At 43.6% G+C, this 25,912-nt stretch overlaps 1 protein-coding gene across 1 annotated transcript; it reads right to left on the bottom strand.

The window, feature by feature from the left end:
• Positions 1-12,062: 12,062 nt before the first annotated feature.
• prdm1b (PR domain containing 1b, with ZNF domain) lies at positions 12,063-19,895 on the bottom strand. Its single transcript, XM_014995932.2, has 6 exons — positions 19,725-19,895; positions 17,502-17,621; positions 16,182-16,422; positions 14,095-14,999; positions 13,874-14,002; positions 12,063-13,565 (listed from the first exon to the last, which is right to left on the bottom strand). The coding sequence occupies exons 1-6, from the start codon at positions 19,893-19,895 to the stop codon at positions 12,990-12,992; spliced, it is 2,142 nt and encodes a 713-aa protein (XP_014851418.2). The 3' UTR covers positions 12,063-12,989.
• Positions 19,896-25,912: the final 6,017 nt, after the last annotated feature.

Genomic DNA, 25,912 nt, shown 5'->3' with positions numbered 1-25,912 from the left:
CAGGTCGGGTGGATTCACAGCGCCCTCTAGTGGTCACTCTGCAGTCTGCTGACTGGTCACACAGCGCCCTCTGTCGGCTGCTCTGTCCTCTCTCTGCAAAAGGCTGCAGTAACCCTTTTCCCCCTCAAGATGGCGCCTCCTTCCCGCTCAGGTCAGGAGGACCTTGACGCAGCCGCAGAGTGAACTCCCTCCTTACGACGCATGCGCGCAGCACATAAATGGTAAAAATACCCGGTCAGTTCAGATTCGGTTTCCTTTCAATGAATCTCAGCAGAACCAAGGTCCAAACCGACCAGAACCGGTTCAGAACAGAACCTTAAAGCTTTATGATTCAATTCATGATGATGTTTATAATATTTATAAGTTCTGATGTTGGACCTGATATGATCCAATCAGAACCTTCTGTCCAACACCAGAGAACCGTTAAGATCCGGTGGTTCCGATTGTCCAGTCAGCTTTACAAGAAACCACCAGAACCAGAACCAGAGCTGTTCATGTCTGAACACCAAATATTTATGACCCGGTCCAGAACTTCCAACAGAACCTTATGGGGCCTGTTTGGCCTGTTTCCGAACTATACAAATCCGTTTCTCACCTGGTTCTGACCCGGTTCTGACCTCTATTTTTTGTTGTTTTACTTTTTTTTTTTTTTTTTTGAGACCTATTCCAGAGCTGCTTATTCCCCATTTTGGATCTGGTTCTGAACTGTTTTTGACCCGGTTCGGACGTCTTTATAAAACCTGCTTCAGATCTCGTTCTTCCGTGTTTCGGAGCCAGTCTGGACTCGGTCCCGGACCGGTTCTGACTGACTTCAAGGACTCATCGGGTTTTTTCCTGCAGGTCGCGTTCAGGTGACTGAAACTTCCTGCTGCTTCCTGGTCAGGAGTTTGGACCGTCAGAACCAGCGGGGCAGTTTTATCATCCCTCATTAAACTGACCGGAGCTGCAGGTTCGTGTTTACAGCCGAACCTTTGGACCCGTCCGGAACCGCGCCCACTGGGAGCTGAAATCAGCTGCAGCGAGCCGAACATCTGATGGATCAGTTGATGCTGATTAACAGAAAAGTTAAACTGAAAGAGAACACACACACACACACACACACACACACACACACACACACACACACACACACGCACGCACACCTACACACATATGTTTGTTTTGCTATCTTTGTGGGGACTTTCCATTGACTTCCATTCATTTCTACAGCCTAAACCTGACCTTTACCCTTTTCCTAACCCTAACCAACCAAAACTCAATTCATACCTTAGCCCTAACTCTGACCCCTGACCCAAAAACAGGGTTTCCCCTCGTGGGGACCAGGCTCCGTTCCCCACTAGGAGCAATTGGTCCCCACAAGGTATTACAAACAAACGCACACACACACACACACACACACACACACACCCATTATCAACCTCACATCTTTCTGCTGAAGTCAAACAGAAAGCAGCGTGAAGCTCTGAGGTTAAACTGATAGTTGGTGATTTTCCAACTGTGGCCTATTCCAAGTAACGAGGACAAAGACGCAGGAGGAGGCGGGGCTAATGCTCACCTGTGGACAGGTACATTCATGAGAAGCCTTCAAACTGACACATCAAACATTTTCTCTTTAATCTTTAAATCATCTTTTCCTAAATCTGAAGATTATCTGGAGGTTTTCTGCTGCAGTGACCAAATGAAAGTTTATAAAAACATAAAAAACCCAAAACATCCTGTGATATTAGGCTGTTTAAGTTCCTCTGCAGAAATCTGGGCCAACTGTTACAAAACTACTTTGGAGGCATAAACATGATCATGAGAAAAATAATTTATTTAGGAAAAATCTAAATGATTAAAATTCATTAATGTAATGAAACAGACAGCTTTAAAATTTTACAAAATCAAAATTTTAGAAAATTAGTGAGTTACTGAGTTTAATTTATACATTTAATCTGTTTAAAATCTGAAATTTCTGAAAAAAGACTGTTTCATTTTGAGAGTTAAACTGGAATAATGTGAATAAAACTTCAAATTATCACATAAACATAATTACTGCTGAGTCTAACATATTATTATTCTGAGCTTAAAGAGGCAGTTGCTCAGGGCGGCAGCTTTTGGGGTCACCCACAGATTTTTATTTATTTCTATTTTTTATGAATGTTTTGCTGACATTGTACTTTAATAAATATTAATAAATAATTTCACACAAACATCAACATAGAAGAAAATTTGACAGTCTAGTTTTTGTAAATATTTTGTAGTTTAAGGCCTATAAACATAAATTAATTAAATGATGGTTCTGTAAGAATTACTGTAAATGTTTGGTGGTAGATTAAATATGTTTTTATATCTAATACAATCTAAATATTGACCAGTTTATACTCCCAGCCAACAATATAAAACAAAAGTTTTGACTTTATGATTCATGCTGGATAAAAAAAAAAAAAAAAAAAAAATAATTTTCTGGAGGCGTCAGAAATTCAAGGATTTAATTTGACATTTTATTCCTACAGCATAATAAATATATATACATTTATATAAAGGGTACAAATAAAACCTGACTGTACATGTAAAGTAATATTATAATATTACATTAAGATTAATTTGTTTTTAATAGGCAGACTTAATTATCCAGATCTTTTTAATTTTTTAAAACTTTCTCCAATATTTGACACTACAACATTTTTTATAAATAAATCAAAAAACATTTTTATAGATGATTAATAAAGGCTGGACAGACTGGAACAAACTCCTCCAGATTATTCAGCTAATTTCTGGTTTCTGTTCCTTTTTCCTTCTCATCATCGTTTCTGCTCTCTCTCTCTCTCTCTCTCTCTCTCTCTCTCTCTCTCTCTCGCTCGTCCCGTCCCAGAGGTCCAGCTGTTCGGTTCCTGGATCGGCGCTGACACACGGATCTTCCTGGAAGCTGAACTCCCTCAGCTCTGATTCTCCAGGGGTCAGAGGTCAGAGATTGGTCAAGTCCATTTTTAAACCCGTCTGCAAACCTTGGCCATGAGACTTGAATCTCCTTAAAGGGCCGGTATCGTGTAAAATCTACGTTTCTGCTCTTTCCATCATGTTAAATGTTTTTCCTGGAGTGTTGCTTTGATTCTTCAATGTTTGAGAAATCCTTTAGTCTCCATGGCAACCATTGAGCTGTCCTAATCGTCTGGGTGGACCTAGCCCCGCCTTTGAGGCGCAGCTCCTCCCCCACTCAGCTCCTTCAGACTAGCCAGCAGCAATTAGCAACCAGCTGCTGAGCTTGTTATAGGAGCTGCTGCTCAGAGCAACGCTGGTGAAAACATTAATGGGTTAATAGAGGAGCCATGTTGGGATGACTTCCTGGAGGCGGAGCTTCAGACAGAGCAGGAGTTCTTAAAGAGACGGAGGCCCAATTTCAAGACGTTCAATCAGGAAGTCAAATTTGATATATACTATTTTTATAACTGAAGGTAAAAAAGTTACTGGATTGTGCTATAAAATGGCCGCCATGTGTCTGGAAAACAGAGTTTAAATTTTATTGGCATTGATTTTATCTGTTTAACTGCGTCATTTAATCCTGTTTTGAATTTTTAATTCATTATTGTGTGCTTAGCTTTTTCACCTTAATTTATGCTTTTTAACATCTTATTTCTTACTGACGTTCAGCTCTTTGTTTCCGTGGCGACGGTGCTTTTTGATCTCAGGTTTATTAGCGTAAAACATTTCAAACCACTTCAAAGAGTTTAATATCTTAAAAACATCAAACAGTCATGAATTATGAAACAGAAATAAACATTACAGTTTGTCAAATACGATCATCAAAATCATCATGTGTCTTTCTGGTCTTCAGCTGGTTCTGGTTCTGTTCAGTTTCCCGTCCGGACCGCTCGGAGTTTCCAGAAGCTTAAATAACTTTGGAACATTTATGGAAATAAATCAATCATTCCTGCTGGAGCGGCACTAATTTGTCTTCTTTACATTTCCCTCGGAGGAAAATCCGTTCCCAACGTGAAACTGGGTGGAGCGGCCCGCAGGGGCCCGCAGGGGCCCGCAGCGGGGAAGGAAGCTTCCTGGAGCGGCATGAAGCAGCAGGAGCTGCTGGGGGCAGCGAGGCACTGGGAGCTGTGGGCCGACTGGTTGGTCGGGAGAAAAACCCCAACCAGGAAGCAGCAAACGGGCCTGAAGGCTCCGTCTAATTCAGGGGGTTTCTGCTCGTCTTTATGTTTGTTGTTCCAGTTGGAAACGGACCGGTTCTGATGGGAACCAGTTAGAACCCAACTGGGGCGCCTCCTTTATGTTTCCATTATTAAAACTCAGAGCGGATTCTGGCTGGAGATAAAACGTTTCATTAAACCTGAAACTTTTTCCTGGTTCTGATCTATGGAAGCCCTGAAGGGCCACAAGAGAAAAAAAAACGTTTTTATTTTATTTAGTGTTTTTGATGAGGGGTTTTCCTAAATCTGATCATGTTTTATTTTCTCCTGACATTAAAAGTTATGTGCAAGTAAAAAAATAAATAAATACAAATCCAAACTATAAATTTAATTTTTATAATATTTAACTTTTTCTGACTATACAATATATTTATTTCATTTCTACAGAAAACAACAAACAGAGTGTAAAAGAAAAATGTTTTCTCTTGCTTAAGTCTTGGAGGGCGAGTGAAAAAAACGCCACACCATTTAAAAAAACATTTTTTTCTAAGTTTTTCTCTTCTTTTGCTTAAGTAAATATTGTTCTGTTTTGTTGGATGAGGAGAAAAGACTTAGAAAAATAGCACAACAGATTTTTGCACATTACATTTTATTATGCTCTCCTTTGGAAGAACACTTTTTTATTTTACTTTTTTCCTCATGTCAGTTATTTTCTGGTTTACCTTTTGAAGACATGAGCTAAGATCACATAACTAGAGTTGGTCAAATCGATAATCAATCATATTCAGTGTACATGAAACTGCCTGCAGACTCAATATGTTCGCTGATGGAAACCATAAAAATCACTAAAAGCTGCTGAACTCCAAACCAGGAATAAAGTTCCCTCTCCAGGCAATAATTTGACATTTATTGACATCATTATGACTTTTCTCCAGAAGCCACCAGGGATTCTCTGACAACTAGTCAGCAAAAACTGTAGCGTACTAAAAATACAAACAATAAAAACAATATCATAAATGCATAAAAGTTCCCACAGAGCAGCAGACTGAAGCTGCAGCTTCTTTCTCTTTTATTCATCTGTGGACATTTAAAGCTGAACTATTATCCAAAATCCACCTGTTTTATAAATAAATAAATACATTTGGTTTTATGTATTTATGTACTGCTGCTGCGTACTTAAAACCCAAAGCACCAATTATAAACAATAATTCCTGTTTCCACTAATGCTAACGTGCTACATCTCTCTGGGATTCTGCAGTAGCTAATGCTAAAGCATTGATGTGTTCAGCTAAATTCAAATTATATGAAGCTGCAACCCTGAGGCCCAATTTAATTTTGACATACCGTATTTTCCGCTCTATAAGGCGCAGAGAATAGACGCTACAATAGAGGCTGGAGTTACGTTATGCATCCACTAGATGGAGCTGCACTAAACGGAGTGTCAACACAACGATCCGACTTCCTGGCCGGGTCGAGGCCGGACGATGGTCACCCTCCTCCGTTGGCGCACAGCATGTTGGTGGAGAACCTGGTGCTAAATGACCTGCAGACGACCTGATTCTAGACGGTCGGTAGGTAGATCGGTCAGTCAAACTTTATTAACAAACCAGCGTTCTGACAACTATCCCAGCATGCACCGCGCGCTTCCTCTTCTATGGGTGAAAATGAAGTCGGCGGCTGCTTACGCACTGTCGGCTTTTGAGGAAATTGAAGGTTTTTAGGTGCGCCTTATAGTACAGAAAATACGGTAACTTTTACCTGTTGTATGTGTTTATCTTGTTCTACTGTCTGAGTTGTACTTTTGTGTCTTGTTTGAAATAAAGAAAAAAGAGAGAGAACCTGAGGAGAGGAAACGGACCTTCTGCATAAAGCCACTTCAAAATAAGGGCATGAACATCAACATCTAACTTCTTGAATTCTTAACAGTTAATAAAACTTCACCACAGATACCAAACTTTATTCATCTGAAAGCCAAGTGAATCAGCGTTTTTAGATTTATCCAGAAATATAATTCACTAGGAAGCGAAGGGCTCCAAACGTTTTAAAGTTAGCAAAAATGCTAAAAAAAATTGCTTAGCTAGTAGCACATTAGCAGGTGCACATTAGCAGGTTAGCTAACGTACTAATCTGTTAAAACATCTCTTCATCACATTTTGGTTGGAAGGAGATTTGAACTCTCTCCTCCACTTGGCTCAGGCACAGAGGAAACAGCTAATTATCGGTAAGATCACTGCAGGCACCTGGTCTGGCTGTTAACTCCCTGCTCAGGTTAAACATCTGAATGTAGCTTCACCGGCGCTGTTCCTTTCTACACCCGACTGCTGCTTCATGACCCGGCCACGTACAAGGCTGTTAGCAGATATTAGCTGGGCTGAGGTTAGCAGATATTAGCTGATGTTAGCTGATATTAACTGATGTTAGCTGATCTTAGCTTATGTTAGCTGATATTAACTGATGTTAGCTTATGTTAGCTGATATTAACTGATGTTAGCTTATGTTAGCTGATATTAACTGATGTTAGCTGATATTAACTGATATTAACTGATGTTAGCTGATATTAACTGATGTTAGCTGATGTTAGCTGATGTTAGCTGATATTAACTGATGTTAGCTGATATTAACTGATGTTAGCTGATGTTAGCTGATGTTAGCTGATATTAACTGATGTTAGCTGATATTAACTGATGTTAGCTAATGTTAGCTTATGTTAGCTGATTTTAACTGATTTTAGCTGATATTAACTGATGTTAGCTAATGTTAGCTTATGTTAGCTGATATTAACTGATGTTAGCTGATATTAACTGATGTTAGCTGATGTTAGCTGATGTTAGCTTATGTTAGCTGATATTAATTGATGTTAGCTTATGTTAGCTGATATTAACTGATGTTAGCTGATATTAACTGATGTTAGCTGATGTTAGCTGATATTAACTGATGTTAGCTTATGTTAGCTGATATTAACTGATGTTAGCTGATATTAACTGATGTTAGCTGATGTTAGCTGATGTTAGCTTATGTTAGCTGATGTTAGCTGATATTAACTGATGTTAGCTGATTTTAGCTGATGTTAGCTGATGTTACCTGATATTAACTGATGTTAGCTTATGTTAGCTGATGTTAGCTTATGTTAGCTGATGTTAGCTGATATTAACTGATGTTAGCTGATATTAACTGATGTTAGCTGATGTTAGCTTATGTTAGCTGATGTTAGCTGATATTAACTGATGTTAGCTGATTTTAGCTTATGTTAGCTGATATTAACTGATGTTACCTGATATTAACTGATGTTAGCTTATGTTAGCTGATGTTAGCTTATGTTAGCTGATGTTACCTGATATTAACTGATGTTAGCTTATGTTAGCTGATGTTAGCTGACATTAACTGATGTTAGCTGATGTTAGCTGTTGTTAGCTGATATTAACTGATGTTAGCTTATGTTAGCTGATGTTAGCTTATGTTAGCTGATATTAACTGATGTTAGCTGATATTAAGTGATGTTAGCTTATGTTAGCTGATGTTAGCTGATGTTAGCTGATGTTAGTTTGGCTCCATCAGGAGGTGGAAAGTTCTAATCATTATTTGTGTCTGAGAGAAAAGAGGCTGAGACTCTTTCTGATCCCTCCGCACTGAATCAGCTCCACTTCTGTAAATCTGATAAAGACTCTGATCATCAGTCCTCAGCTGACCTTCAGTCTGCTCTGCCGACACGTTGGGCTGTAAGGTGAACTGCAGGTGAATCACATGCTGTGCTGCTCCAGCAGCGTCACTGCCAGGAGGTTCCTGTCACATTAAAGCTCTGCACTGTTTTTATTCTGGTCAGCGCTGCGTAGGTGTTTTCTGTGGGGTTCTCCCCCGCAGCGCAACACAAGAGGAAATATTACAGAAAGAGCTGTCAGAGCTCAGCTCGAAGAAAAAGAAAGTGGTTACGACTGAAAGATTGGCAAAAGGCAGAAAGGCTGAGAGAATTACTGTAAGAACTGAACCATGATTACTGTAACTTTGCTTCAGGTTTTTGTTGACTGAGAGTTTCACTGAAAGGGGATCAAAGTGAGAAAGTTAGTCATTTTTCAGAGTTTCGTGTTTGTTCAGGTGCAGAGATGAGAAATCCGTCCAGAGGAAACAGAAAATCTTTTAAAGACCAACAACGAGCAGAACATTACTGAGACGTGATGAAGGGTTGAGCGCTGTGTCGGGTCTGATGGTCACAACAAATATCATCTCAGGACAGATCCAGTTCAACTCATAGGAAACCAGTCCTGCCAGTCATTCAGTCAGATTCAGTGTTTTAAGAGGTTTTCTGGTTTTACTCAGATGACGATAAGATTTTTATTTGATTGAAGCTCGGAAAATGATTCATATGTCAGAATAACAGCAGCACATAAATGAAGTTTTATTTTAGCTACACATCAGAAAAAGTTACTAGTTTTCTGAATTCCTTCTCTTTTTTTAACCAAACAGTTTTTGGACTGTTTCCACTTTAAATAAATGTAAAGTTAAATTAAATTTGTTAAATTTTAAACCATACACATTAATACAAGGATCAATTAAATGATTACATAGATTTAATGCTTTAAAATGTATTAACAAAATGTACTGTATTTTTTAAAAATATATATAAAAAGGTTCTTCCTGGAACCTTTGAATTAATTTGTTTCTGGTACGCCCGTTAATCTGACCCACAAGCAACATCCGCTAACAGCAGCAACGACAAAGCTGCTTCGCATCACCCGCTGGGGATTCATTTCTACTTCAAAGCTGAATGTTTTGCTCTGACTGAACAGGCGGCAAAATGATTCTGGGAGGAAACTGAGCCGGTTCTTCTGGTCCAGACGTTCTGGATCCGTTTGGATCCTTCAGCTGCTGCAGAGCTGAACATTCAGAGAGGAAACCGATCCAGTGCCGAGTTTCATTCAGAACATTCTGGTTTCATTTCTTGTTTTCTCTGAGAAATTAAAGCTGAAAAAGTGAACTGGTTCAGTGAATAAATAGAGGAAGCTTCTCGTTAGCATTTCTGTCCATAAAGCTGCAGCTGAATCATGGCAACAGCTGACTCAGCGATCCGCTCATGAAATGACATCACAACAAATAAAATCTGGTGGAAGGTCAATTCAGAGTCTGCAGAAAAAGAAATCCCTCCTCACACATTTATTACTTCATAAAGGTTTTATTTTCCTCATTTAGATGTTTTAAACCCTGAAAAACATGTTTATTATCAAATAAAAATAAATTTTAAAAAGCCGTTTTCAGTTGATCCAAAAAGTAATCACACCCTTACCTGAATAACTGGTTGTTCCTCCTCTGCAGCTAACAGCTAATGTTTCTTAGCATCACCATGGAGAAAGTTTGACCTGCTCTGCTGTGCAGAATTGATTTATTTAAGGTCACACCACAGCGCCTCAGTCAGATTTAAGTCTGGACTTTGACTAGACCACTCTAAAACCTCAGTTCTAGCTACTTCCTGGTGTGCTTGAACAGAACTCGTGGTTTCATCGATGACCTCTGACCTGCACTGGGGCAGAGAGGCCTGCAGACTGTTCCTGGTTGTTCTGTGACCTGGATGATCCTCCATCATGTGTGGCCAGAAAAAACTTATTCCAATCCAACTCATCGTGTTTATATGCAATAAATTCTTAACATTTCTTTTGTTATTGGATAATTACTTCACGTCTCTTCACACGTACCTGATGTTGTTCGACTGTCTGCTCTGTGACGAAGGTGGAAACATGTCAGGAATGTGTGAAGAGACATAAAACAGTTTGTTTGATGTTAGTATTAGTTAGCATCTATTTGCACTTAATAATTTAAATAACCATTTAAAACCTGCTGCTGTCAGTCTAATCTAAGAGACAAAGAGAACCTGGTCTCCTCCGGTCTGCAGGCTGCTCTCACACTGGGCTGGACCAGAACCAGAACATGGCCCAAACTAAAACTATCATTTTTTTATACGCTTCAAAACTGACGAATCTAACATTTGTTTTAGTTTCTACACATTAAAGTTAATGTGTGATGACGTCACACATTTCCCTGTAATCATGTCTAATACTCTGTCGACTCCTCGCTGTTTCCTCTTCATGTTAGAAGTTGAAACTACAACAAGTTTCCTGTTTTGCACCACTTTTCTTCCCCATCTGAGTATTTTTTTCCAAGTCCACTCAAGTCTTTCCCCCAAAGTCCAAGTCTATTCTCAGATCACTGAAATAAACATTTTCTCAAGAAATTACATTTAAATTTAAGGTATAAGCTACAATGAAAAGAACGAGGCAACTTGGAGGAAGTATGTGAATTTCTGAATGAGTGGAACAGGAAGAGCTTTTACTTTGAAGTGTCCTTCTATTGAAGCAGCTAGCTTAGCAGCGAGAGAAGGTCAAAGGTCACATACGTTTATTTTGTTTTGAAATGTGCAGCTTTCAGTTGAAGATACATTAATATAGTCAATATTATGAAGCTACAGCTAGTATGAACCGGATGCTAGGAGCCATTAGCATCCCATAATAATCCACTAACATCACTGGCTAACAACCAGGCTCATCATGCAGCAGCTGCAGCCTGGAGCTTCTTCATTACATCAGATAAAAACTGGGACTGAGGCTCCAGACTCAGATCACTGTCAAGTCTTTAGTTAGGGCTGAAGTCAAAGTTTAGTCTGAAGTCTTTTATTGTGGTGACTGGAGTGGAACTTGAGCCTGAATTTAAAACTCAGGTCGACATATCTGATTTATGCCTCATCTCAGCAGCTGACAGGAGAGATTCAGCCGTGACGAACGTTTTCCTCAAGGATCTAAAGAGGAAGTGCATTCCTGAAATATCTCCAGCTCCGCACTTTGGCCTCATTAGTGTAAACTTTGTGTGTTTACACGTCTATGAGACAGTTAGTGACAATGTGTTCATGTTGAAGTGCAGCTGCTGGTAGAAGTGGAGCAGAAGCGCTTATGGTGGTCCACATATATGCCTGACAGAAAAGCCTGGGCCTGTTAAAACATGCTGGGGTCGTGTTGAAACCAGTCTGGGTGAGAAGCAAAAATTTAAAAAATTAAAAAGCAACATGATATTTGGCTTTACCCTCACGCCAAAAATCAAACATTTATAAAACATCATGCGACCTCATTTGATTTCAATATTTGTTTTGGAACAGTTTATTGTACAAGATGTTAAAAAAACAAATAAATATAAAATCAAATGAAGCCATTTTATGAATATGTGATTTTTGATACAAGAATCAAGTCAAAAATACAAAATTTTATTTTTTGAATCAAGTGAAAATAATGAAATATATATATATTTTAAATTTTCAATTATTCTAAATTAAAAAACAATTTAAACACAAGGTTAATTTGTACTCTGTGTTATCTTAGTTTCAAACATTGGAGGTTTTATTTCAAGACTAAGATCATAACTGTGAAAATATTGACAGAATATCGAGCCATTGATTCGTTTCCTTGCTTTTACTGGATGCGAAACATTGAATTTAATGGGAGAAATGACGTGACTCAATTATGTAGTCTTGTTACGGCTGTCAGTGATCGTCTAAGAACAGGGAAGATGTCTTCACTAATACAAAGTGCAGCTACATAAATCATAAAGAAGATAAAGCAACGCCCAGAGGAAAGCACACAGAAACTCTGCAGAAACTCAGAAAGGACGCCTGAAACGGTAAGCTGGTGTTAGCACAGCTAGCTAGCTAACGTTAGCGGTCTGCCTGCTCAAATATTTAACCCCATTTAATAAATAACTATAAATATTAAGTTCTTCAGTGTACAGTATGCTGTGTTTTAGTTTCTGTTTCTGTCAGCTGTTTGCCATCTTCTTGTAACATCATTTATTAGTGTGGGGATGTTGGAACATGTTGGCTTTTTATGATTTACTGCGTTAATCACATGACTTCAGGAGTTATTACATATATCTACTCCGAGTTGTTTAACTGCAATAAAAACCAAACACCAACTGTTTATTTTATAGAAACAATATCTTTAATGTGCTACTTCAGGTAAATATATAAAAGTATCATCAAAATAGTCTCTCATGTATAAATCCTGAGTATTTTAAAACCTGTTTGTAAAAAATAAACTACATAACAGCCTGTACAAAAGTTAAAGTAAAAAAACAAACAAAAACAAAACTACATTTCAGACTCAGCAGTGATTTTACAGGAAGGTTCTGGAGGTTTTCACCAAAACTCAAAAATAAAACAGATTTTTATTCCAGGGCTACAAAACATGAATATTGCTGAATGTGAGGTACTTCTGTCTGAAGTCAGATTTGGATGAAGCTTCTGTTCACACACATTTACAGTAACATAACAGTTATTTTCTGATTCGGTTTGTTCTGTTCAGGTGAGTAATGCTTACACTGAATCTCTGTCCTTCCTCCTCTGGAGCTGAACAATGTGAATAATGATCCATGAACACATTAATATTTTGGCAATGACTTTTCCATTTCAACGTAAATAAATAAATGATTGGCTTTGTGGTGCCAGGTGGATCCGTTCCGTCTCAATAGGCAGGTTCACAGGTGATAACTGATCCCAACGCCGTCCACTGACAAAACGTTATCAAATCTCTGAACACAAAAAACTAACAACTGTTAAACATCTAAATAAATATCAACAAAACCAGTCACAGAAACAATAAGTTAAAGCACAAGAAAGCAAACAGTTTTCTACCTGAGTGAAAGTTTTTAAATACTTCACAGTTTATCGTGAGCTCTGGGACGAGCATCATTCTCCAGCCCAGTCTTTGGAATGCTCTTATTTTGGTGCTGCGCTCATTGGATCAGGAGAAATTCCCGTTGACGCCTCATAGCAGAATCAGCCACTGACTTTGGCCACGCCCGTCTTTTCTACATTTTTTGGGGTGAATCTTCAGGACCCTGCCCTCACTGTCCCTCCGTTTTCACTGTTGGCCGTTTGTGGAGATGAACCACGCTGGCCCGCTCCTGGAAGCCCAAAGTAGGGCCGTGGTGTGACACCGGCACCGCGGACGGGACCGTAGGTGTTACCGGTGCGTTGATGGCGGCGGTCAGGGCTTTCAGCAGAACCGTGGCCTCCTTCTGGTCCTCCTTCCCCTCTCCTTCCAGCGTACGGGCCAGCCAGTGCTCCACAGCTTCCCCTACCTGAGAGGCGGAGGCGGTTTCTGTGAGCGTGTCTGCCTCCTGGCTGGCGTCGAAGCGCTCCACCATCTCCTTCATGTGCATGTTGACAGGAGAGGAGGAGTTAGCCAGGCAGCAGCTGCGCTGGTGGATGAAGAGGCTGAATCGGTGGAAGAAGGTCTGTGAGCAGAGCGCGCAGCGGTAGGGCCGGTCGCGGCTGCTGTGGAGGCGCCGGTGCAGCTTCAGGTGGATGTACTGGGTGAACTTGGTGTTGCATAATTTGCACTGATAAGGTTTTTCCCCTGAGTGCAGTCGCAGGTGTGTTTTCAAGTTGCTGGTGCTGCTGAAGCGTTTGTGACACACCTGGAAGAAATGAAATGAAAAGTTCAGGCTCAAGTACTGAACAGGAAGAAAGGTGATAACGTGCTTTGATGTTACTACTACTGTCAGTATCTCATTCCTGCGTATTTCAGGTATGAAACAGGTGGGACTAGTTCTGGTGAATCACTCACACATCAGAGACTCTTCACCTAACTAAAGGATGAAGATGTAAGGTGTGCCTCAGTGAAAATAAAACACACTGAGTTACCTGAAAGGTGTGTGAGTCACAGCTTTGTGTTTGTCTTTGAGCTGACACCACTATGCTCTGCTGTAATCCATTTTTAACCTACCTGGCATTCATGGGGTTTCTCTCCGGTGTGGACCAGGTGATGTTTCTGGAGGTGGGCCAGCTGGGTGAAACTCTTCTTGCACAAATGACACTGAAAGGGTCTCTCACCGCTGTGCACTCGGAGGTGGACCTGTGATGGCAGGAAGACAGCTATGAGTTCAACTGTTCACTGACGATGACTAGAAGTGTTTGGCGGCTGTATTGTGGAGGAAGAATCGTCACCTTTAGGTTGGAGAGCTGTCCGAAGGTTTTGGAGCAGATGTTACATTCGTATTTAATCTTTCCGTTCTGCTTCTTCAGGGGGTAGGGCAGGGATTTGTGTCCGGGTCCGTTCCGCGGCGCTGTGCTGCTCTTGTTCAAGGCCAGACTGAGGTTCATGGCCTCCTCACAGCTGGAGGGAGACTGCTCCGGAGAGGGATGATAGCTGTCAGGTTTGGCAGGCGGAGACAGCTCCGGGGTGGCTGGAGCGCCTCTTGGTGGTGAAACGTTTGGGGTTAATTCTTTCAGGCCTCCTTGAGAAGACGGAGCGTACGGCAGGGACACTGGGAGCAGGTTGGGTGGAGCGATGGGGGGGTACGGCACTCCGTCAGTGCCCAGGTAGCTGCTGTATCGGAGGGATCCTCGTGAAGGAATGATACTGGGGAAGGGAGGGGAGTAGGACGGGAGGACGAGGCGAGGATAGTGAGGACCGTAGGGTGGGAGGAACTGGTAAGGAGGCTGTAGATGTCTGGAGTGGGAGTAGAGCGGCGGGTAAGAGGAGACCAGGCCCTCCCTGTGGCCGTAGAGGCCATGGAGGTGAAGCGGGAGGCCTCGGTGTGGAGCTGGCAGAGAGGGGTGGTGGTCTGATAGGTAGGGGTAATTCAAGCCCAGCGGGGGTTCCCTGTGGTCGGGCTGAGGGGAGGGAATGACGCCTCGGCCTTCTGGATCTTCCTCCCTCTCCATCTTTCTGCTGAAGTCCACTATCTGCTCGTCAGGCGTGTCAGGAGGAGTGTCTCTCTCCAACATCTCCACGTCAATCTTCTCCTCACCGTCTTCTTCAAGCTGCCCCTTCACCTCCTCCTTCCTTCTGTCCTGAAGAAACGTCTGTTGAGGTAGATACTGTTTGGGATGCTCTTCATCACTGTGCTCTGCAACAAGAAAATGACATTTGTGTTGAGTTTAAGGCCGAAGAACACTCATCCCTGAGCTCTTTGTGTTTACAGACATACAGTAAGGCTCAGCCGCCCACACCAGGCACGCCCTCTTATGGTAAATGATAGTAGTTTCAGTTTTGACATGACGCAACGTTTATAGGTTTCTGTTGTACAAGTGATTTTCTGTGGGAGGGAGAGTTGGTGATGAGGTGTGTGGGAGTCCATGTGTCATGTCATATATGAGCTGCAGCACAGAAATACTGAGTTTCGCTTGTGAAACTGTTTCTGGGTATGGCGTATTACCGTACTGACCACAAGAGAAAAAAACACACATCTCCTTCTTTTCCTCTTCTGGTTTGAGAAAACCTTCTCTCTGCGTTCTCGCTGCCTCTAACCCTCAAAGGTTTCTGTACCATCAGCGGCCTTACATTTCCAGAGAGGCTGCCACACTGTCCTCCTGCAGAGACCTGAACCTGGCATTGATGCTTACCCAGAACCACCTCCTGACCTTCTGGAGATAACATTCACAGACTATCAGAGGATCACAGCTGCACAATGCAATGCTCAATAGAGACATAGTGATTCTTTGCCTCAGTTGACTGGATGAATGGACACATGAATCATGAGTTTCTGCCTCATCTTTCCGGATGGCGAGGGCATGACTTCACCTAACGATGTTCTGTAAATGGCTGGAAACGAGTGACTCACACAGGTACTTTGAACGGACGTTATTACCCTCAGATTTCTCTGACTCTTCACCGTCCAACAACACACCTAGTGACGCATCAAATTGAGATATGTGAGTGACCACTGGAGACCAGACGGGAAGAAAAGTGCTGGTACCGCAAAAGATAAGATCGGAGAATTATGTGTCCTCTTTCGCTTTGAAGAGGACAAAACGTGTTTATTCACTGCAGAGATACCGATCAGATCCTTTATCAGCTCTCGTAAGAAAAATCAAAGGGATTTTGGTGAGTCATTGTGCTGCCTCGCAACTAAAAATAACTGATAGTCATCAGTCCTTCGCTGCTTCTCATTCTTTAGAGAAATCAAAGAAGTTCAGCAGCACCAGCTTATCTCACACTGTTCTCCGTAATCAGGAGGTAACTGTACACCTTCAGACTGCCGTAAACAGATCCCTGCAGTAGCGCTGCTGTGTTTGGAGGTGGAACTCACTGTGTCGGAGGTCATCCTGCTGGCTGCAGAGTCTCTGAGCAAACTCCTGGCTGTACCACACCAGCAGCTCCTGCTTGGGCTCCACGGGCCGGATGGTGTAGAAGTAGACGTCCCGGCCGTTCTGGCAGGCCACCAGGTTCTGCTCGGCCAGGCAGCGTGCCGGGTTCACGTAACGCATCCAGTTGCTCTTTTGGACATCGCAGCCGTCGATGAAGTGTTGAAGCTGACCGGCGCTGTAAATCTGCAGCAGGAGAAAAGCAAAAGGTTGGAATATGGCAACACACAGGGATGTCAAATAGTTTATCTGCTGGAATAATCACCAAACAACCCAAATTAATGTAATCAATTTAAAGAGAAATTAAATTTGTGCTGCAGATTGTTGAATTGATTAGGGGCAGTTCAGAAGAAAACCTAACAGGTTGAGAATAATCACCTCTGCCATGTACAGTTAATATCCTGCTCAGCTGTCAGTCTGCTGTGGGTCCTGACTGGTAGCGCCTTGTTCTGAGTGTTTTCTCTCAGCGTCTCTGTTTTGTTGAGCCTTAAAGGTTGGGGCGGGGCTAACCCGGTATTGTGCACTGCCTCCTTTTGATTCCTTTCTCAGTTCTCTGTTTCTCTGATTCATAGGCAGCACGCCATCCGTCATTAATTGTTGAAATGAAACACCAAAAGAGGGATTGTGTGGATTGTGAAACAAAGTAGATGAAAGTGAAATGTCAGCGCAGCTGGCCAGCAGCCAGACGGCTGCAGGGCATGCCTGTGGCAGCACGTCGTACCTGTGACACACGCCTGATAACTTAATCTGTCCCGTGGAGCGCTGACTTTCACTATAGAGAGGAGGAAGGAACGCCCCTAACAGGTTTACAGGAAGGAAACTACACAGGACGGTGTCAGAAACTCCTTTTGGGAATTGACTCAACCAGAAGAGAAAATTTCCTGAATGATACAAGAACCGTGGATATCAGAGAGAAAGGCTTAGATCCTGAGAGGTGTGGAGACGAGCGGTCTGTCACAGCAAACAATAAGCTCTTCCTTTGTGACTGAAATACGAGGCCAGTGCCAGTAAAACTCTGATGACTCTAAAACTGAATCCATCGTTACGTGTAAGCAGAGTTCACAAACTTCCTCTAAAATTTACACCAAAAGCCCTGAGTGCCGCAGACATCTGTGAGAAAGCAATTTTGTTTCCTTACTGACGCACAGAAGCAGACGTGATGTGAAAGAGAGGAAGACGAAAACCTGTGGTCCTTAACTTTTCCCAGACTCATTTTCCCTGATCTGTCGGTATGTGAGAAGGTTTCACAGCCAGCATGCTCTTACCCTCCAGAAGTACTTCCTGTTGGCCTCTTTTGGTACACTGTCTTTGGTGTAGAGGACTCCTTGCAGGGGGCCAAAGCGAGTTCCCTGAGGGATGTACTCCTTGCTGAACACACCTGTCACCTGGATAAAAGAGCAGATAATTACCAGACACGTTCCTCATGTTTATTGTGTAACTGAAACCCGAACAAGTTCGATCCGTTACAGATCGTGTTTACGTTGCTGAGGTCAGTGACCTGCGATGCTCTTCTGTCGGATCGGACCACTCCAAGTAAAGCCTCGACATGACCCACTTTCCTTCCTGACGAGCTAAACCAATGAGGAGACTTACCGCTTTCTCTGACCTACTCCACTGATCTGTGACCCGCCGCCTCCTGACTGCAGGTGCAGGTGTTACTCTAGAGATTTCATATGTAAAGGAAACAACACAACAAACAGTTTGCGGTTTGCCAATTGGAAATCGAGGTTTCACAATGCCCCTCTCATGGGAATGAGTCAGAATGGAAAAGCAGATTCCTCAACAGTTTGTTGTCTGTACCTGTTAAGCAAATACAGAATGTACCTGATTTCTCAGGAAGAGGCAGTAATTTAAGGAAGAGATCCGTCTCTAACGTTCCGGGTCATGATAACCTGGAGGACAATACTCGACCTCTGAAGACGGATCATTGTCCTCTTGATAGCAGTAGACCTGTGAGGACCGTTAACACCTTTAAAGCTGTCTGTCATTGTTTTGATTTTGTTTTGTTGACAAAGTGTGAAAGTCCAACACATCCAACAAACACACACGCTCTGCCCACCTACAATCCAGAAATGAAATTCAAACCTTTCTGATTCTTTTCAAGGAAACAGAAACAAGAGAAGTGACTGATTTTTGGGGCAATTAGCTACTGACTTGTGTGTGTGTGTGTGTGTGTGTGTGTGTGTGTGTGTGTGTGTGTGTGTGTGTGTGTGTGTGTGTGTGTGTGTGTGTGTGTTATTATAAGGTGAACCAGTTTGACAGGGACATTGTGATTGGCAGCTGTTGCGTGACTAATGAGTTGTTTCGGCTGCTAAACTGTCGCTACTGTTCAACCGCTTGTTCCAGCCATGTTAGGCTTTCAGGGGGTGAAAGAATGGGCTGGTGGTGGTAGTGGGGGGGTTTCCCATGTGGACCCACGCAATCACCCTCCTGAGGCCCTCCGTCTCCTTTCCTCAGATGGCTTGTGTCCCCTCCAGGTTGAAGCCTGCCGCCCGGTCGGGCTCCTTATCCCAACGAAAGTTAATCATGTGGTTTTATCCTAAATCCCCCCTCCCCCTCTGCCCAGATCCTGCGCCTCCAAGCACCCCTCCTGCCCATCTTACGGCCACCCGTTGCTGACGCTCCATCTGCCACGTGCCTTTTACTGATTTCCTCATGCAAACACCTCCTAGTCTGACCGTAGTTTTCCTATGGCACGTTTCCAAAAGACAGCTTACAGTCCCTCCCTAAAGAACGGCTGCAAGGTACGCTCACCACAGGAACAGGAAGGAAAACTGTGCAGCTGAAAAAAAGACAGTTTGGGCAGTGCCAGAGATGGTTTTGATTCTCCTGCTGGCATTATTAGGCGCACATCAGTAAAAGCACCTAACAAGGTGAGGGACCTTCAATGAGGCCACAGTTTGATTTTATCTGCAGCAGCAGCAGCGGCTGCAGGCGGAGGAGGAACAGATGAGAGTCTGAGAACTGCAAAAGAGGAACAAGCACAGAAAGTGTCGCCTTGCTGAGGATAAAAAAAGGAAGGGGACAGCAACCACAAACTGAGTGTTGACTACAAAACAAGTGAGTGTGACACTGCTCCCTCTTCCTTAAAAGATAATGAATCTGTCTTCAGCCACAGCAATATACCCCAACACACCCATCCACCTCAGGGGCTTCCAACTGAGAGGCAGGTCAGAGGTCATAACTGATCACAGAACAGCTAGGAGGCCTCCCAAGTGAGACACATTCAGCAGAAACCATCTACCTGAAGGCAGAGACTGCATTTAGAGCAAAACGCTGCTGGTTCTGATGGTCTGGATGGGTTTGGTTCCGGTGTTAATGGCTGAGATCATGTGAACTAGCTGCAAGCTAAATGCACTCATCATGACCTCACCTGACCACAGATGTTTGTGAAGAGCTCAGCAGACCTATTGTTGTAGACCCAGTCGGGTCCACAGAACGTTATGTAACTCAGAAACATCGATGGAGGATGAAACTCAACAAGTTACCTCATTGTCTGCGCTGTAGTCGAAGGTGAGGTTGCGTGGGATGGAGGTCATGGCTTTGGGGAGGCTGAAGCTCGGGTCCGACACCTGGTCCGGAACAATGTAGGTGCAGTTGAGAGCAAAGTCCACCTCCCTCCAGGTGCTCATGTCTGACAGGGTGCTCTCCAGCTTCATTCTTCAAGGTATTCTCAGACGTCAGGTGATAGATTCAGGCTTTGGCCTTGGGTTTGGGTCCGGTTGCTTTGGTACAGGACTACTTTGGTTTTATTGGGAAGGCCCTTTTTCAGGTGTGATGGTTAAAGCTCAAACTCTGGAGAAGCAAAACAGAAGAGACGACTGGGTTAAAGTAAAACTAACCTGAGGGTAAAGAGAGGAAGCATCTGACACTGAAGTCCATAAATGCGGTGAAGTGAAACATCTTCAGACTCACCGTCTCACATTCATGCAGCTGCTGGACCATCGTGTCTTTGGCTGCGTCATCTCCTGACTGCTCGGCCTTCTCTCCGTTCTCTTTGGGTTTCTTCTCCAGCCAGTCCAGGTTTTCCTTCAGTCTGTGGTCACTGCATCACCTTCACCAGAAATTCCTGAGCCGGGACAGCGCCAACCGTTTTAGCTGCTTGTGCCGTCCAATCACCGGCCGCCGCGGTCACATGATGCGGCCATCTGACACGCTACTGCTGCTTTTGGACAACAACACGGGGTGACGTCATGCAGCCGACCAGCAAGTGGCTGTTGTGATGAATGCTTCCACACGTATGTGCACACATGCACACGCACACACACAAAGAAGACGTCTTAATGAATGAATAAAGGAGGAGCAGATGGCCGGCCCGGTGCCACTGGAAAACAGACTTTTGCTTGGTTTGGCACTTAATGAGCAATCTGCTGCCACTGTATCGCCTTGACCTACATCCCTCACACACACACATGCGCGCCTCTCTTAGTCTGCTTTAATTCAGTCTGGAAAATGTGTTGGAACAGGATCAGAACCTGTGCAGGTCCAGATGCTGGTCCAGTTCAGGAGGAGAACCTGAACCAGGTGGGATGTCGAAGGGCAACTTTCCCGTTGCTGGTCCTCCTGGTCCGACTCGACCCTGCAGGAGCATCTCTGATCTTTGCTCCATTTTAGCAAACATCCAGAAGCAGTAATGAAGATCTGAGAACGCAGGTTTGATTAAAGCAGTTATTAATAAACTGTTCACTTACTGACACCTAATAAATGTGAGGAATCTGTTTAAACTCTAAGTTTGTCTCAGTGAGCCGTTTGTAAAGTTATACATCCAAATTTTGCTTCTAACTAAATATTTAAATGTTTAGATCAGTATTTAGTTAGCAAGCTAACTATTTAGCTCCAAACTAAACATTTAGCTCTGCCTGAGCTAACTAAGTATTTAGTTTGAAACTGTGACTTTTATAACTGGATGAATAACTTGGTAAAATGTGACTTAGATAAATAAACCTCCATTTGTCTTATGACAGGTGTAACTTTACAAACGGGCCGTCCTCCTCTCGCCTTCGTTCTAAACTTGGCCGGTGAAATGCTAAATTGGCTGCCATATGGTGCGCTGCTTTCCAAGGGGCAGCTTTACTGCGCAGTGCTGGGGGTTAAACCCGGAGCTGTTTGTGTGGTGGGGCGGGGAGAGATGAGGATTTAGGCTCTTTCACTGACCCGCGCCCGACTGGGCTAATTTCTCTAATTTGCAGACAGTCTGGGCTCAGGCTCAGAGGCTAAAGAGCCGTCGCTCCAGGACAGCAGGTTGGCCGAATCACGGCGCTCCTGGACTCACATCCAGGACAGGCGAAGGGAATCCTCGCCGTACCGAGATGGAGGGAGGGGAGCAGATCAGAGAAGACCTGAGGTCAGCTTACCGAAGCCGTCTGAGACCAAATGACACACCTGGCTGTTTCATAACAGTCTGCTCCAAATCAGCACCTGTTGCCATGCAGAGGTTCTGCCTCGCCGTCCGTTAGAGGCCGGAGAAAGGAAGCAGCTGCTCAGCAGCCTTGCTGGAAAAGTGATGCGCTGGTGACAAACTGTGGCAGGTTCAGGCGCTCAGGTGAAACCTCCACCTGCTCTTTGTTTTACATACAGCTTGTTGTCATGACGACCAACTGACTGAGGTTGCTGTGGGCAGATATGACTAATGATGTCACTGCGTATTTAATGCATGAACACGTTTTCATGGTGTCACAACCTGAGGAAAGACAAGCAGCCGGTTTTGAATCATGGGAAAACGATCTGATCCGATACGAGAACCCAGCAGAACCAGCCTGACAGCATGAAGCAGGCCACAGCATCTCAAACAGCTACACTGTCAGACAGCAGGTTGTGGCTTCCAGAGAACCGCGATCACAGCATGTCACAAAAATAAAAACAGAAAAGTTCAGGTGGGATGTTTTTCATATTCCCCATTAACTGCTTGCATATCAAGATAATGGGCATTTTTCAAGATGGCCGATGTTTTCCAGCTTTTTAAACCAGTTATTGCCACTAAATGTTCCTCATTTTATGACTTGGACGAACTTCATCATATTTTCCACTTTGGTCATCCTGCTCAAAAAACTTTAAAGTAACAAATATGTAGAAAAATCAGAAACTGAAGACTTTGCTGTTAGGGTCTCTGACCAGGCATCAACTAGAAGGAGAAGAAGACGAGACAGACGTCTTAATCGTTAGCATTAGCTTCTGCTAATTTTGTATTTGGTTAGCAGTTTACGTCCTTTACAAACACAGCAACCATTTTGAAAAACATCCACCAGAAGAAGGAAACACAAGACCAAGAAAATCTATATTATTTCCATCCATCCTTTTTCTTGCACCTTGTCCCTGGTGGGGTCAGGAGGGGCTGCTGTCTCTCCAGGGATGGACTGGTCACCTGGACAGATGGCCAGTCCATCGCCGGGCAACACAGAGACAGACTGGATCATTTGGTTGATTTGACACCAAACTCATTCATTTAATTGGTGATTTTTGTGCAAAAATTAAATTTCCTTGACAACCGTGATGGTTTCTTGAAAAATTCAGAAAGGACAATATCAAGAAAACACCAGAAAGTCGACCTGCAAATGACTAGAAATAAAGGTTCTGAAATGGCCTAGTCAAAGGCCAGATCTGATTGAGGTCCTCTAGCATTAACTGTTCCTGTTGGAAAACCTTTCAATGTAAATAACGCTGCAGGTTCTCTCACCTGAGCTCCACTCGCCTACCCATGATGGTTTCCATGGTAACGGGGTCAGACTTGGTTTTACTGTGAAACCAGATGAAGCAACATGAAAACCTTGCTGCAGCTCCGGTTCAGAGGAAACACCGGCTGTGAGGCACTTCCTGTCCGCCTGACAGACCGCCATGTTGCTGCAGGTTGAATGTTGCTCCGCCATGTTGCTCCGCCATGTTGCTCCGCCATGTTGCTCCGCCATGTTGCTGCAGGAAGTGCGGCGGCCTGCAGAGCGATGAAGGTGAAACTCGGTTGGGTCTTCAACTCGGCTGAGATCAGATCAGATCTGAAGATCTCCGGGTTCGTTGACGGAACCGATCCAGAGGTGCCGCTCCCACCATGAATCACTTCCTGATCCTGTTTCTCTTCCTGCCTTCTTCCACTGTGGCTCCAAACGGCTCCAGCTGTAAACTCACCGTTGGCTCCAACCAGGCTACAAAAGTATTCACACCTTTTAAACTTTGTTCTGGCTTGTTTGTATTTCTGCTGAGCCAGTTATACACCGATACCCTTAAATACGTCCATGAATCTTTATTGACTGACAAAAAGGAAAACCAGAAAAAGTTCAGCATCTCTGAACACACCTGACTCCACTGTGAAACACGGTGATGGCAGCATCATGCTGTGGTGATAAATCCAGGACCACCCTGAACATCCAGACAAATGTATTATGGGATGGGTTAGAATAGTCTAGTCAAAGTCCAGACCTGAATCCATAGAGAATCTGTGGTAAGTTTGCAGATGTTCAAAGTTGGAGGAGAGAAAACCCCACAAGACCTGCAGACAGAAGAGTTCTGACTCTAATAAATGCACACCACACTTTTCAGATTTTTATCACAAGAACATTCGTCACCTGCCTAAAATAATGACCTGCGTTATTTTTACCAAAAGTGATTTTGCCAAAAAAAAAACAACAACAAAAAAACAAAAACAAATGAGTTTTGTTTTAAACTGATGGAGGCCATGATGTTGGGAAGAAGACGATACTGGAAACTAACCAGTAAATCCAGTTGCTGTGTTAAATAAAATCTGTTTTATTTACTGGTTGTTATGAGATGTGACAGAATCCAAACTGGACAGAAAGGTCCGCAGGTCCTGACGTTTTATAAAAAAACGAAACGGAAAAAACCTCAGCAGATTCTGAAACAACCAGAAAATAAAACCATGAACCCGTCAACCTGCTGCTGGGCGGACCGGGAACCGGAACCGGCCGGGCGGACCGGGAACCGGAACCGGCCGGGCGGACCGGGAACCGGCGCCATAAACCCGAACCCGGCTCCGTCTCAGTCATATCTAATATTTCTGGTTTCTTCCTGCCGTCTGGTTTGATCTGCAAACATCATAACTAAAAACAACATGAAGACACGGAGGAGGACGACGTTTCAGGCGTTCTGCAAAGTTCATAAACCTGGAATTTTAACATTTATAGAGAATTAAAGTTATTAAATTTAATTTAAAGGTTTCAACAGAAAAGATTTTAAATTGTTTTATTTAAGATTTAAAGGATTTTGCATGTTTACTTTGTAAAACTGCATAGAATAATCTTCACCTATTGATTATTGTGTTGCCATGGTTACAGCCTGATGCGCTCTCGTCTCATTATGGGATGTTGTTCATGGTGACGTTCTGAACAGGAAGCGGGGCCCCTGAGGCCCCATAAATGACCGGACCGGCCCTGCAGCCATTACAGACAGAGTGGCCTTTCCTCTGGGTTCTGAGGTCCAGTCTGGACCGGACCGGACCGGACAGCTGAGTCACAGCTGCTGGCGTTTGATTGGCTGACGGCTGCTTGTTTTCCAGCTGTGGCTCCAGAGGATTATCCAAACAGGAAGTGGATGATCAATCAGAGGAACGGCGGCGCGTTGTTTACCGAGCCTGACCCGCTTTCCACATCAGATCCATTTAACCCCAGGATTATCCGAGCAGACGAGCAGCAGTATGGAAATCACTTCCTGATTGTTTTCCTCTCTGTTTTTAACGGAGCTGAACGTCTCCGCGCCAAAAACACGATTTCTCGCATTTTATCTGAAACATAACGTAGAGCAGTATGCCTGGAAGAACGAAGGAAACTAAAAGTGAGGCACGGCAGTGGCAGCATCATGCTGTGGGAAGATGGCTGGAGATAAATCCAGGAAGAAAACCATTTAGAGGCTGCAGTAGAGCAGAGACTGGAGGTTCATAAAGAATGGCCCAGTCAAAGTCCAGACCAGAGTCCAACTGAGAATGTCTGTTAAGCTGATGGATAAAAACCTCAGAGTTCTAACGGGCTGAATACAGATGCATGCCACACTTTTCAGATGCATCCTTTCTCTGTGGCTTCAGATCCACTGAGGTCAGAACCGGTTCCGGCTTACCGGGTCGGGCTGCCAATACTTTTCAACACAAACATTTCTACACTGAAAAACACAAAATCCTGAAAGTAGTTCTGGTTTCCGGTGGAAACGTTCAGAAACAGGAGAGCAGATCAGAACAGGGTCACTTTCTACAGGGCGCCTCGACGTCACCTGCAGCATTTCCACCTTAAACTCGACTCGACCCTCTGAGGATTATGAAAGCAATCCTGTTTCCATATGTGGGAAGGAACATATGTAATCTATAAATCAGCCATAATCCAGGTTAGATTGGAACAAACAGAATCTGAACATTAATCTGCCGTGAGGGTGGGGGGGGGGGCTGTTTATGAGCTGAGGGCAAAACAACAACAACCACCAATCTGCTGCTGGGAGGTTCTACCGGGTTCTGCCAGGTTCTACCGGGTTCTGCTGGGCTGTACTGGGTTCTGCTGGGCTCTGGGCCATGACCCGGCCCGGTTCCACTCAGATTATTGCAGCGTTCTCAGAACTGCGGAGGTTGTCTGTGTTCTCTCTGCAGATATTTTTAGCTGATTGCGTCAGGCGGCCTCCTGCGCTGAGGTTAGCACCGCCGCTGCTGCGCCTGAAGCTTTCATGAAGCTTCGCCCGCTCCAGGCTCCGCCCA

Source organism: Poecilia mexicana, unplaced genomic scaffold, assembly GCF_051168715.1.
Source record: "Poecilia mexicana isolate PSO_F unplaced genomic scaffold, ASM5116871v1 scaffold_11, whole genome shotgun sequence".
NCBI lineage: Eukaryota > Metazoa > Chordata > Actinopteri > Cyprinodontiformes > Poeciliidae > Poecilia > Poecilia mexicana.
This window is presented reverse-complemented; position numbering and strand designations above follow the sequence as displayed.

Excerpts from the sequence above, each read along its gene's own strand:
- prdm1b (XM_014995932.2), bottom strand. The coding sequence starts at position 19,895 with ATGAAGCTGGAGAGCACCCTGTCAGACATGAGCACCTGGAGGGAGGTG. Across the intron at positions 17,622-19,724 it reads ACTACAGCGCAGACAATGAG|GTGACAGGTGTGTTCAGCAA; the intron begins GTAACTTGTTGA and ends TCTTTTATCCAG. Across the intron at positions 14,003-14,094 it reads GACAGCTCTCCAACCTAAAG|GTCCACCTCCGAGTGCACAG; the intron begins GTGACGATTCTT and ends CTGCCATCACAG.